Genomic DNA, 13,451 nt, shown 5'->3' on the forward strand with positions numbered 1-13,451 from the left:
CACCAGGGGGCGGGGCTGGCTGGCACATGGTGCTGGGGGACTGAACCGCGGTCCCTGTGCTTTGCTAAGTTTGTTCTAAGTAGGTGCTTTAGACCACTGAGCCATCTCACCAGCCCATGTAATCCCAGCTCTTGGGAGGCTGTTAACAGGCGGATCACTAGGAGTTGGATCTAGTAGTGAGACCCTGAACACCCTGTAGACCCTTCCCTAAATACAAAAAAAAAAAAAAAGCTGGGAGCTTTTAAACTTTCCAGTGTGGAGCCTGCACCACAAACCAGTTACATCAGACTGTGGGGTGACACCTATATATCAGTGGTCTGTATCGTGTTCTGGATGAGTGAAGAATTAACATGAAGAATCACTTCTTTAAAGATGATCAGCAAGGTTAGATGACCAAAATTCAGTTTTCTTCAAGAATTAAGATTTCAATTTGAGAGACTGTATAAATGTGCTGGCTGTGGGCATTTTGCATTTTTATCATTTATCATCATAAGCTCGTCTGCAGTTGCTTCACCCCCCTGCGCCTGTCTGGGGAGGCCGTGAGTACAGGTCTAATGCCGTGCCCCACCCCGATAGGACAGCAAGCCATCATGAGCCGTGCCAGTGAGAAGGCTGCCAGTATCTTAGATTGCCTCGTGACCTTAAAAACAGAAGTTCCTATCATGACAGAGGAGCAAAAGCAGGACTTAAACCCGCTGACCATCAAGATCAAGTGCGCCTCTGGCCTCCCGTCCCAGCCTGTGCCTGTCGAGGAGCTAGAGGTAAGGGGCGTCAGGAGCACGCCTGCTGTGCTCCCTGAGGCGTCCTGTGATTCTCCGGCTAGCCCCAAGTCACGAATGTCAGCAGCATCCACATTGCACCACTTAGGGCCCCACAGGAGCCCCCAGGCCTAGGTGCCACCAAGCCTGCGGAGTCCCGCCACGCCACAGTGCTCTGCCCGCAGCCACCAGCCTTATGTGGAGCTGTGGGTTTGCCTGTACAGCGGCAGGGCCCGGCCGCTGCTGCAGCCAGGCTAAGTGCGGCGCGTTATCCCGAGTTCGCTCTGTCGTCTTCTGGTTGAATCTCTCCCTAGATCCTGGGTCTTCCTTTGTTCCCTCTCTGGTTTTGCTGGAGCGTGTCCTCCAGTACCACCTTTGGAAAAGATCAATGGCTCTTCTGCCCCTTCCCCCACTTTTTATGTGTCTGCAAATATCTTTATTCTTACACTTGGTAGATAGCTTAGGTACAGAATTCTGGGTTGAAAACAATTTCCCTTTAGGTTTTTATTTTATTTTTATCTTTTGTGGCCGGCTCAGCTGACCCTGGGGTTGGGGTTGGCACAGCATGTGATGCCAGGAATTGAACCACAGTCTCTGCACTTGCCTAAGCTTCCCTAAGCAGGCACTTTAGACCGCTGAGCTATCTCGCCAGCCCCTGCCTTTAGCTTTGAAGGCATCAGTCCATCATCTGTATTCAGTGCTGAAGCTTTGCCTGAAGCTTATTTTGTATTCTTTTTGTCTTCTGAAGCTGTTTGTTTTCATGTGAGCATATCCATAGACATTATAATTTTAATTTAAAAGATAGATTGACAGGAAGTTGTAAGACTCACAGGAAGCCCCTGCATCCTCCTCCTGGGCATGCAGTGGTGGTTCTGTGACTGGAGCACAGAATCCAGTCCCCGCCTTGGCAGTGGTGCAGCATGTGCGCATACTTCTGCCGCCTTGTCACGTGTGTAGAGCAGTTACCTTTGCACGCGCACATCACGGCTGCAGAGATAAACATTTAGCACAAAAACACCATTCATGCCACCCCTTTTGTACCCTTGTTTCCTTATACCCGGTGACCTCTAAACTAACAGATTTTCCATCTGAATAATTCTGTTCATTTAAGAATGTTACTGTTATGGATTGAATTGTGCTTTTCCTTAAAAAAAAAAAAAAAAAAAAAAAGTGTGTTGAATTCCTAAGTCCCAGGACCTGGGAATGTGAACTTCTTTAGGAAAAGGGTCTTCACAGAGATAATGAAGATAGAATAAGGTCCGTAGAGTGGGCTGTCATCTAGAATGACGGGAGGGGCCAGGGAGATGGCTCAGTGGAATAAGCGCTTCCTTGGCAAGTGCAAGGGCCTGAGTTCAATCCCCGGTTCTGCAAAAAAAAAAAAAAAAAAAAAATAGAATGACGGGGGAGACTGACACACACACAGGAGGATGAGCAAAGACACACAGGGCACGTGCAAAGGTAGACTTACGCTGCCGCAGCCAAGAAATATAGGGGTTGCCAGCAGCTGGAGGGACCTTCAGAGACAGCCTGGCCCTGCGCACAGCTTGGTTTCTGATTTCTAGCCCTCCCAGCCATGCAACCATCGGTGTCTTAATCTAAGCCACACACAAGGCACTTGGTTATGGCAGCCCTGGGAGCTGAGATAAATGCAAGAATCTGGTGTGTGGGCTTGGGAGATGGGCTTGATTTTATTTTATTTTCTCTCAGCATTCTTTTCCTTGCATATAGTTTGATCATGTTTCTTTATTCACCTTGCCTTTTGATGGATATTTTTTGGTCCATTTATATTTAGTGTAATCGTTGATACAACTGAGCTTAAGTCTGCTATTTTGATTTTAGTTTTTTGTTATTTCTGTGTTTTATGGATTACTGGAGAAATTTTTAGAATTCTGTTTTGACTTACCTATAATACTTGTAAATCTTTTTAGGTTAGTGTCTTTTTAGTACTACTATAGGCTTTATCCATGTATAACTTCATATAATGTCCGCATTTTACTAGTTTGAGTGAAGTATAGAAAATTGGGTTCATTCCAAATCCCTTTACATTTCTCCATTTGCAATTTGGTTTTCTTAAATGTTCTACACACATCTTGTCCCACATTAGACAGCATTGTGTGTGTGTGTATGTGTGTGTGTGTGTCTATCTATCTGTCTCTGTGTGTGTGTGTCTGTGCATGTGTGTCTGTGTGCGTGTGTCTGTGTGTATTACTGAGGATTAAACCCAGGACCTACATTTTTTTTTGTTTGTTTTACATGACACACTTTTTTTTTATAAACCTCTGTTTTGTTTTTTTTTTAAAGTCAACAGAAAATGAAAATATACTTTTTAAAGTTTCTAATACTAGGAGAAGATATCATACAATGTCTTTTAAATAAATTCTAAGTCAAAGATACAATATAAATCTCAGAACAAAAATTAAGATTAAGCAATATTCAGAAAATTAAATGTTTCCAAACAAATGAACTCAGAAAAAGTTTTCATGATAGCAAAGAAATACTAAGAGTAAAACATAAGATAAATACTGGAATGGCAAATAAATGACCAGCACTTCTAACAGTTTGAGGATAGGATATTGCACAAAGTTCCAGTGTGTTGTGGACATGCATAATGACTGTGACAGTTACTGGTGGCTAGGCATCACTTGTGGAACTGAGCTACAGCTATTTCTATGAAATCCACCCTGTAGACTCAGGTAGAATCATGACCCATCGGGTGGAAGAGAAGTCCATTTGTAGGGTGTGCTGATGAAAATATTCTGCTGCTGAACACAACCTACATATTGAGCTACATTCCTAACCCTTCACAAAAATTCTTTCTTCGTTTTGAGACATGGTCTTGCTAAGTAGCTAAATTGGCCAGGCTGGGCTCAGACTTGCAAGTGTCCTGCCCCAGTGCTCAGAGAGCTGGGGTTACACGTTGACACAAGCACCCCTGGCTTAGACAGTGTTGCGCTTTTTCTTCCATCTGTCAGACAACTTCTTGGTAAAGGAAGGGGCACTGTGTTCACCTACAGTTTCGCTGTCTTCGTTATTCTTTCTTCTACTGTTCCAGATTTCTTCTTTTGGCATTTCTATTATAAGAACTTATTTTAGCCTTTCTTTTAGGAAAGCTCTGTTTAAGATAGAATTTTTCAGTTTTTCTTTGCCTGAGGATATTTGTTATGGGGCAACTCTGCATAGAAACCAAATCAGCCAGATAGAAATCTGAATAGAGCCTTTTATTTACTGAGCTCAGGTCCGCCGCCACTTCTCTCGCAGGAGAAGGCTGATCGGCCCCGAACGTAGGTAGCAAGGGGGGATTTATAACAGAAATCACATCCAGCTTGGTAAGCAAACTTGTTATCTAGTACAGAACAACAGAACCTGCATTCATGTGACACAGCTGCAAAGTGTTCATAACTAAAAGGTCTTTCACAGCTTAGTGATAAGTGCATATTTTTACAAGATATATCTTAAGCTGACTATGTTACAGGAGATGGTTGGGGAGGGAGTTTGTGTTAGCTTGCTGCCTTGACAAGAAACAGTTATTTATTGTTGAACAGCCTTGAGCCGAAAGGGAAAATACATTTCTTAGAGTAGGTAACAGGGAATACAAGGGTTTTTTTTTAATATATATATAATTTTCCACAGTTAAGGCACAAAACTCTGTTAACCCTTTACATTCCCCACTGGTTTTTTCTGGGAATCAAATCTTTGATTCATTTAAACCTCATAACTTGAGTTGCCCGGGGGTGTGAGAGGCTCATTGTTAGATCTCATCAACACCATTAACTTAATCGTCCGGATTCTTTGTTGTATATACATAGTCAAACAGTTTATTATACAAGGTCCAATGAGCAGGACCAGAAAAAATATGATCACGGGCCCAATCAGAGCCATTATCAGATTATTTATCTAGGAGGATATTGAAAATAACCCCCTGTTATTACCTTGACAGATATCTTGAACTAACTCTTTTAGTATGTTTACCTAATTCTGTACCTGATGGCTGTTATCTGATAGATTAAAACAGCACATATTTCTTATTTTTTCACATCCTTGATGGTGAAACAATAGTAATTAATCTATGGCAGCCTGATTGTCTAATATAGCTTGTCTATGTTTTTTTTGTTCTGCATTGAGTAGGGTGATGGCCGTTGAAGTGGCATTAAGGGCTTTGGCCACATTACAACCCAATTGTTTCACATGGTTTTTTTGCTATTTTACCAAAGTATAGGTTTCCAACAACACTGATTATCATAGCATAGGCTTCTGCATCAGACAGAAAAGTGACTTTATCGTTACAGTCAGGAGGAAGAGGGATGTTAGAAACTTCTCTCCTCTTGCGGGGTGATGTTTTTAAATGGTGTAGCATCAAATTATCTTGAGACAGAAGAATTATAGTCAGCCTGCTTAAACAACAGAAGACTCCATCTAGATAAGCTGGGATATAGTTAAAAGTATGTCCATTGCATGTGAAAACTATCCAGTGGGTAATAAGATATTACCATTTATATATGGATACTTTATAAGACTAGAACAATTTAGAAATCCTGACAATCGGTGACAACATTTTTCAGTACAGTTCACAAATTGCACACAAGTTTCATTTAAAGTAATACAGTCTTTGGGGTAACAAAATGCAGTGCACCAGGGGGTACATCACGTGAGACAGGTCCCCAGTTAGCCAAGTCATAATATGGGGCAGGTTTAGAAATGTGTTTTTAAAAGGTTCAATTTCTAATATCTTCTGCAGGCTTGCACACTGGTCTTAGGCATGAACTCAGAACATATTGAAGATTTAAGGTTTGTTCCAAGCAGAAAGTTGACAAATTAAGAGTACTTGCCATTTTTACCCACATGTTATCATGGGAATTAATTATAGACACAGCAGGTACGGCTGACAGCGCATGAAACTCAGAGATCACATAATGCATAATAAGAACTGAAAAGAAAGTTTGGCCAGGCCTGTATCCTGGCGTACTAATTTGACCTTGAGCAGATCGGGCGTCTTTTTGATTGACCTTCTTGTGGAGTAGTTGTCTACTGCAGCCGGCTTAATGTGGGTGTGATGAATCCAGTGTCTCTTTCCAGCTACTTTGACCGAGGTGGGCGTGCTCAGGATGACAGGATAAGGTCCTACCCAGCGAGGTCCCAATGTGGATGGATCCTGCTTTTTTATCCACACCAGAGAGCCAGGTTCTGCAGCCCGTGCACTGTTAAGTTGTTCTGGTCTTGAATGTTGATGGCGGAAGAGGGAATGTGTAGCCTGTAGAGTAGACTGCAGAGCCTGTAAGGACTTAACAAGGTCCTGATTAGAAATGGATGTCAGGATTTCCTCCCCAGTTTGGGGATTAAGGGAGGTGCCTGACCATACATAGATTTAAAGGGAGTGATCCCGTGTACATAGGGAGTACAGCGGGCTCGCAGTAGAGCAAAAGGAAGGAGACTCACCCAGTTTTTGCCACTCTCCAACCCTAGTTTTGAAATGGTTTTTTAGAGTTTGATTCATTTTTTCTACCTGACCTGAACTCTGAGGCCTATATGCACAATGTAGCTTCCATTCTAATTTCAGGGCCTGGGACAGACTTTTGGTAACCTGAGCTATAAAAGCCGGACCATTGTCGGACCTCATAGTAATGGGTAGGCCAAATCTGGGAATGATCTCTGTCAATAACTTTTTGTCACTAGCAGAGCTGACTCTGATCGGAGGCATAGATCTGTCCATCCAGTAAAGGTATCCACTAAAACAAGGAGGTAGCGATATTCTCCTTTCCTGGACCCATTTCAGTGAAATCAATTTCCCAGTGTTCTCCAGGAGACATACCTCTAGCACGCTGTCCAGGTTTAGAAGTGATCTTGCTGGGGTTTACCTGGACACAGTGGAGACACCGTCAGCTGGTTTCCTTAGTCATTTGATTCAGTTTGGGTATGAAGTAGGATTTCCGTAACAGTTCAGCCAATTTATTTCCTCCCAAGTGAGTCCCTTGGTGTATCTGCTGAATGAACTCTTAGCCTAGTGCCTCAAGAAGGAGAATGCTGCTGTCCGGCAGCATTTGCCAGCCATCCTGTGTTGGCATGGCTTTTAAGCTTTTAGCCAACAAAAGATCTGTATCAGAGTAAGTGGGCTGATCCAGCACTCTGGGTGGCAGGACAGGCAAGAGTGCCTTGAGTGGCCCCACTGGTTTTTGCGCCACTTCCTTGACTGTGGCATCTGCCAGAGCATTTCCTCGGGCCACTGGAGAGTTTACCTTCTGGTGTCCCTGGAAGTGGATAACTGCCACCTTCTTGGGGAGCCACACGGCTGCAAGCAAGTCCAGGATCTCTTGGGCATTTTTAATCTTATGTCCACCAGTGGTTAATAGACCTCATTCCTGATAAATAGCTCCATGTACATGTAGGGTAGCAGAAGCACACCTGCTGTCAGTGGAGATGTCTACCTGTTTATTTTGTCCCCAGTGGAGGGCCTGGGTTAAGGCCATGAGCTCTGCCTGTTGGGCAGATGTTCCATGTCCTAAGGCTTGGGCCCAGATCGCTTGGTCTTCTGTGACCACTGCTGCCCCAGCATAACATACCCCATTTAGGACAAAACAGCTTCCATCGGTGTACAAGGTAGCGTCAGGATCATCCATAGGAATGTCTGTGAGGTCCTCTCTCAGGCTTGTTTTTGCATCAGGCACCTCAAGACAGTCATGGAGTGGTGCCTCAGGGTCATCGCCTGGTAACAAGATGACTGGGTTTAAGGCTGTAGTGGACAAGAACTTAATATGAGCTGGATCTAGGAGCAAAGCTTGATATTGTACAATCTGTGCATTTGAGAGCCATCTGTCAGGAGGGCTTCTAAAAAGGCTCTCAACTGCATGAGGAGCTATGATTTGGAGCTCCTGGCCAAACGTGAGCTTAGCAGCTTTTTTTCCTGCATCAAGACCTGAGCAGGCTTTTCTTTTCTTTTCTTTTTTTCCTTTTGGACATTCATGTTTCCAATGCCCTTCCTCCTTGCAATAGGCACACTGATTCTCTTTAAGAAACATCTTTTTTTATTTTTTTCCTTTGGACCCTTTTTGTTAACTTTGGAGTCCTTTTCCCCTATGTCAATCAGAACCTTTGCCATCCTTTTATTTAACTCCTTAGGGTCTTCCCTGTTATTAAAAACTCACTGAGCTATCTCTACCAGCTCTGTCAGTGTTTTTCCTTCAAATCCTTCAATCTTCTGCAATTTTTTTTCTAATGTCTGGGGCTGACTGAGAAACAAAGGCAATATTCATAGCGCAGCGGTTCTCAGGGGCTTCAGGATCTATCAGTGTATATATCTGATAGGCCTCTCAGAGGCGCTCCAAGAACACCACCGGAGACTCATCTGGTCCCTGACTGACCTCTGTAACTTTAAACAAATTGGTAGGTTTTCTAGCCGCCACCGATTGCCCCTAAAAGAAGCTGGCGATACTGATTGAGAGCCTCCTGACCTCTATGGGAATTAGAATCCCAGTTAGGACGAGTCAAAGGGAAGGATTCCTCCAGTTGTACAAGATCTGAAGCCGGTTGGCCATCTGGGCCCAAAATTAATTTTCGTCCACACCCTCGGATTCGCTCCTACTCTTCAGATGTAAAGAGGGTCTGTAAAAGCTGTTGGCAGTCATCCCAAGTGGGCTGATGGGTGAAGAAAGCATATTCCAGAAGAGATGGAAGCTCTTGAGGGTTTTGAGAGAAAGAGGGGGTTCTGTTTTTTTCCTGCTATATAAATCACTAGTCGAGAAGGGGTCATAAACCATGAAAGGGTGGTCATCTCCACCCAATTGTTCATGGAAAGGAAGTACTGGGGCTGGTGCTGAGGTGGGAAAAAGATCAGGGTCAGATGGCAGGGGCTGAGAAAAGGGCAGTCTGCTATGGGTGTGTGGCGACTCGGAGTGGAGGAGTCGGGGCTAGCTGAAGGGTTAAGAGAGGGACGGGACAGTTTAGGGTAAGGAGGGGAAGTCGGATTCAGATGTCGGGGGCAGCAGAGGCAGCCTTTTAGGACCCTGAGGACCCTTTTCTGTAGCGGCAGCCAGTGCCACCATAAGAGAAGAGCCTCAGCATGATGCTCAGGCACAGCGACAGGTTTTCATCCACTTTGGAGAGTCCTGGAATAAATCTATCCATGCTTGAATATATGGGACTTGATCAGGATGTCCCGGCTTTTCAAATATGACCCTACAGATCTGATAAGCAAGAAAGATATTAAAAGAGCCCTCTGGAGGCCATTTGGACTCCGATAGGTGGGGCCACTGCAGTTCGCACAAAGTGCGGAGAGTCCCCGGGGAGACGAGGTCTCCGCAGTCAGCAGCTCGCCGTCGGAATTCCTGGAAATGGTCAAGAATACATTGCAAAGGTGACACAGAATCAGAAGCAGACTGACCCATGGTTATCAGACAGACAAACGACAATCGGCCGAAACACACAAAAACGAAACAGAAACAGACCTGAGACTCCAATCTGTGGTCACAGAAAGGAGTCAGTCTGGAGGCTATCGCTGCGTCCAGCACCTCTTAGGACTCTCAGAGGGGGCGCCCCGACAGAACAGACGCAGATGTCTTACCGGCAAGATCTTTCAGACGGCTCGGTCTAGTCAGTCCGAATGATAGGATTTATGAGTTTTTGGAGACTGTCCCAGGGCCAGAAAGTTGCCCCGGGGAAATGGTTTCCAAAGACTCTGGTTCCTATGATTGATCCCCAATAAAGGGGATCCCGGATGAGCCCCCAAATGTTATGGGGCAACTCTGCATAGGAACCAGATCAGCCAGGTAGAATCTGAATAGAGCCTTTTATTTACTGAGCTCAGGTCCACCGCCACTTCTCTCGCAGGAGAAGGCTGATCGGCCCCGAACGTAGGCAGCAGGGGGGGATTTATAACAGAAATCACATCCAGCTTGGTAAGCAAACTTGTTATCTAGTACAGAACAACAGAAACTGCATTCACTTGACACAGCCGCAAACAGTTCATAACTAAAAGGTCTTTTACAGCTTAGTGATAAGTGTATATTTTTATAAGATATATCTTAAGCTGACTAAGTTACAGGAGATGGTTGGGGAGAGAGTTTGTGTTAGCTTGTTGCCTTGACAAGAAACAGTTATTTATTGTTTTTTTTTAATATTTATTTTTATTTATTACATTTATTTATTGTGTGTGTGTGTGGCCAGCTCAGCCCACCAGGGGGCGGGGCTGGCTGGCATGTGGTGCTGGGGATTGAACCGTGGTCCCTGTGCTTTGCCAAGCTTGTTTCAAGTAGGTGCTTTAGACCACTGAGCCATCTCTCCAGCCCAGTTATTTATTGTTGAACAGCCTTGAGCTGAAAGGGAGAACACATTTCTTAGAGTAGATAACAGGAAGCACAAGGTTTTTTTTAAAAAATAATTTTCCACAGTTAAAACACAAAACTCTGTTAACCCTTTACAATATTGTTATTTTTCTTTCATTCATGAAGGATAGTTTGGGTATAGAACTGGATTATAGAATTTCACTGTGTAGAATTCTTAGACTAGCATTGGAAATTCTTTGTGTTTTTTCTCAGTGCTTGAAAAGTGCACCACTGTTTTCTGACTTCTCTGTTTTCTGGTGAGTATTCCACTGTCACTTGGATTAGTGTTTACCTATAGGAAAAGTGACATTTAACTCTTGCAAACTTTCAACAATTTTTCTTTCTTGTTTATAGAAGTTTGTCTATGATCTATCATGTGAATTTTATTTATCCTGCTTACTTGTTTAATATATAGGCTTATTTCCTTTGCTAAATTGGGGGAGATTTCAGAGTTGTCTTTGAATATTGTTTCAGGACCGCCCCCTTGCTCCTTGTTCTCTGGAGCGCCAGTGGTATGAATGCTAGCTAACTCTGCTGGTGTAGTCTCGCAGACCCCTCACATTCTCTTGATAGTTAGGTTGAGTCTTACCTCTGTCCCTTCCATTCTGTTCTTGAACCCACCCAGTGAAGGCTTGGTTTTGTTTCTGATTACTCTGTTGCTCCGTCCTCAGACTTCCATCTGGTCCTTCCCTGTTTTTGTAGAGGTGCTCAGCTTTCTCCTTTCATTTCAGTGTGCTCATTACTGTTTTAAAATCTTAGTCAGATAAATCTGAGACCCACATCCTCTCAGTGTTCGTCTGTTTATTGTGATTTTTTTATTTGAGATTTCCAGGCAGGATAAGTCACTTACAGTGTGTCTTGGGAAACATTAAGCAGTACGAGCCTGGGCTACGTTAAAATCTCCTGTTTAGCAACCTCTTCTCACCCCGCTGGAGGAAGGGATATGCCATCTTGCTGCCGCCAGGAGGGACAAATGCAAGGCCCTGTTTGGTTGCTTGGTCACATGCCTGCTGAAATAGGGGCACCTCTCAGCTGCTTCCCATGAGACCTTTGCTGATAGTCCTGCTGCCTCAGGGGTGCTGATGAACAGCCTGGCTTCCCACTGCATCCTCCTTGCCCCAACCAATGAAGCGAACAAAGACAGAGCCCAGGTCCCCACGGCCTTTGCTGACGAGGTGGCGCAGTATTCCTCCTGGAAGTGTTTGTCTGGGGTCCAGGGATCATTGGCCTGTAAGTTTTCTGCCTTGCTGGGCTCACCCTTTCTTTGTGCTTTGTTTGGAGATAGCAGGCTTTTGGGGTGGGAATGGGGGCTCTTGGACACTCTCATCACCGCTTTTGGGTTACTGAGTTCTCTAGACTCTGGCGTAGAATATACAAGGCAAATAGAAAGCCAAGGAACTTACCACAGGCTGTGCCTTGAGTCCCAGGTTAGGTTACATTAAGTTATACAAAGGCAGCTGAAAAAGTCCCCAGATACTTGGAGATTAAACAACATATTTTAAAATAAGGATCAGGCTGGGGAGATAGCTAAGCAGTCTAAGCACCTGCCTGGCAAGCACAAGGACCCAGGTTCATTCCCCGGTACCACATGCCCAGAACCCCAGAAGCACCCTGCCCGCTACCAAAACCAGGTGTGGTGGCATACACCTATAATCCCAGCTCCGGGGAGGCTGAGACAGGAGGATCACTACAAGTCTGAGCTGTGTAGTGAAACCCTATACCAAATGAATGAATGAATGAATGTATGTATGTATGTATGTATGTTAAAATAAGGGTCAAGCTGGGCATCGTGGTGTACTCCTATCATCCCAGTCCTTGGGAGGCTGAGGCAGAAGGATTGCCATGAGTCCCAGGCCAGTGTCAGTTACATAGCGAGTTCAAGGTCCATCTAAAATACACAGCAAGACCCTGTGTCATTTAGCATATCAATGATTGCTGGAAAATACCTGTTCCACATTTTGTTTAAGACATTTGATATTCAGACAGATACTGATGTTAACCTCAAATGCCTATCTTATAGGGTAAAAATACCATTAAGCTTCTCTTCTGGAGGGTTAACAACTTAAATTTGCACAACAAAAAACTAGAGGAGGGGGCCTGCCCCTTAGCTCAGTACCTAAGGAGAGTCACCTAGAGAGAAAACATTCTCTCAGGCTTTCATAGAGAGCAAATTGGTCAAGCAATGACTGTGACTCATCTACATGGCTGACACTGACAAAGGATCTACGAACTGTAGTACAAGTTTCAGGGTAAATCCTGAGGGGATTTGACTGACCTTGTCAGATACAAAAGTTACATTTCTTGTTGTATAGATCTTGCTTTATGTTGGTCTTAACCATCCAGCAGAAAAGTATAAAAACGAGGCATAAAAAGTAAAGCCATATTAATATGCTGAGCTGTAAAAGGCTCAAGTCAGCAACTTCTGACATTGCCCGTCCTGTGGATAACCCACTACTATTATGGACTACTGGACTATATTGAATTATTTTGCTGAATTCACACACCTACAATATTTGAATGACAAGGGAATACCCATCTCTGACAAAAGTAAACAAAAATGGGGGATATAAATGAAGGACTGTTTTGTAGTAATTATATATATATATATATATATAATTGTCACCAAGGATGGCTATGGTACCTTTTGGGGGAGCTCTGGTCCTTACTTTGAGTGTCACCTCCTGGCTCCAGTGCAGCCCTTCAGCCTACTGCCACAGATCCTTTGCCCCACTAGCATAAACTTTCTAGCTTTCACCACTGACCTTTGGGCCTTCCCAGCACAGATCCATGAAACAGGCCTGCATGAGGCATTGTCCTGGGCTCTGGGCCTCCAGCTGGACTCCTGCAGGACAAGGCAGTGAGCTCTAGGTCCTCAGTTGGATTTGTTTGGTCTTTAGTGTGTGGACAGATCGCCTGCACTTTCTTTGTATATGAGTCTTTGGATGAATGTTATAAAATTGTGTGTCCTATATTGTTTCCCTGGCAAACGCTGACCACAACACTATCTTAACTCAGTTGGGTCTAAGGTCCTGATTATGAATGTCCAAGTAATGTCACACTGTTAGACACTGAAGGACAAAATTCAATCCCTATCTGGGGCAGTTCACCTTTGCCATATAACATGATTTATTTATGGGTTCGGAGGATAGGATGTAGACCTCAATAAGCACTGTATTTTAGACAAGATCTCTCTGTCATTGAGACTGGCCATAAACTCACCATCACTCTCCTGCCTCAGCCTCGCAGAGCTGGGACTCCAAGTGTGAGCTGCCACACCTGGCCAGGACACGCTAGCTGTGATAATTCCAGCAGCTGGAGCCTGTGGATGTGTCTGTACAGTCTGTGGTTTCTACTCTTTCTCATTCATGATTATATATATATA

At 44.2% G+C, this 13,451-nt stretch overlaps 1 protein-coding gene across 1 annotated transcript in view; it reads left to right on the forward strand.

The window, feature by feature from the left end:
• The window catches only part of Kiaa1257 (KIAA1257 ortholog), a 60,829-nt gene that overhangs the window by 24,582 nt on the left and 22,796 nt on the right, over window positions 1-13,451 (forward strand). Inside the window, exon 9 of the mRNA XM_023712504.1 lies at window positions 577-761. Coding sequence (XP_023568272.1) covers window positions 577-761 — 185 coding nt within the window. The remainder of the gene's footprint in view (window positions 1-576; window positions 762-13,451) is intronic.

This window comes from Octodon degus, unplaced genomic scaffold, assembly GCF_000260255.1.
Source record: "Octodon degus isolate 3935 unplaced genomic scaffold, OctDeg1.0 scaffold00026, whole genome shotgun sequence".
NCBI lineage: Eukaryota > Metazoa > Chordata > Mammalia > Rodentia > Octodontidae > Octodon > Octodon degus.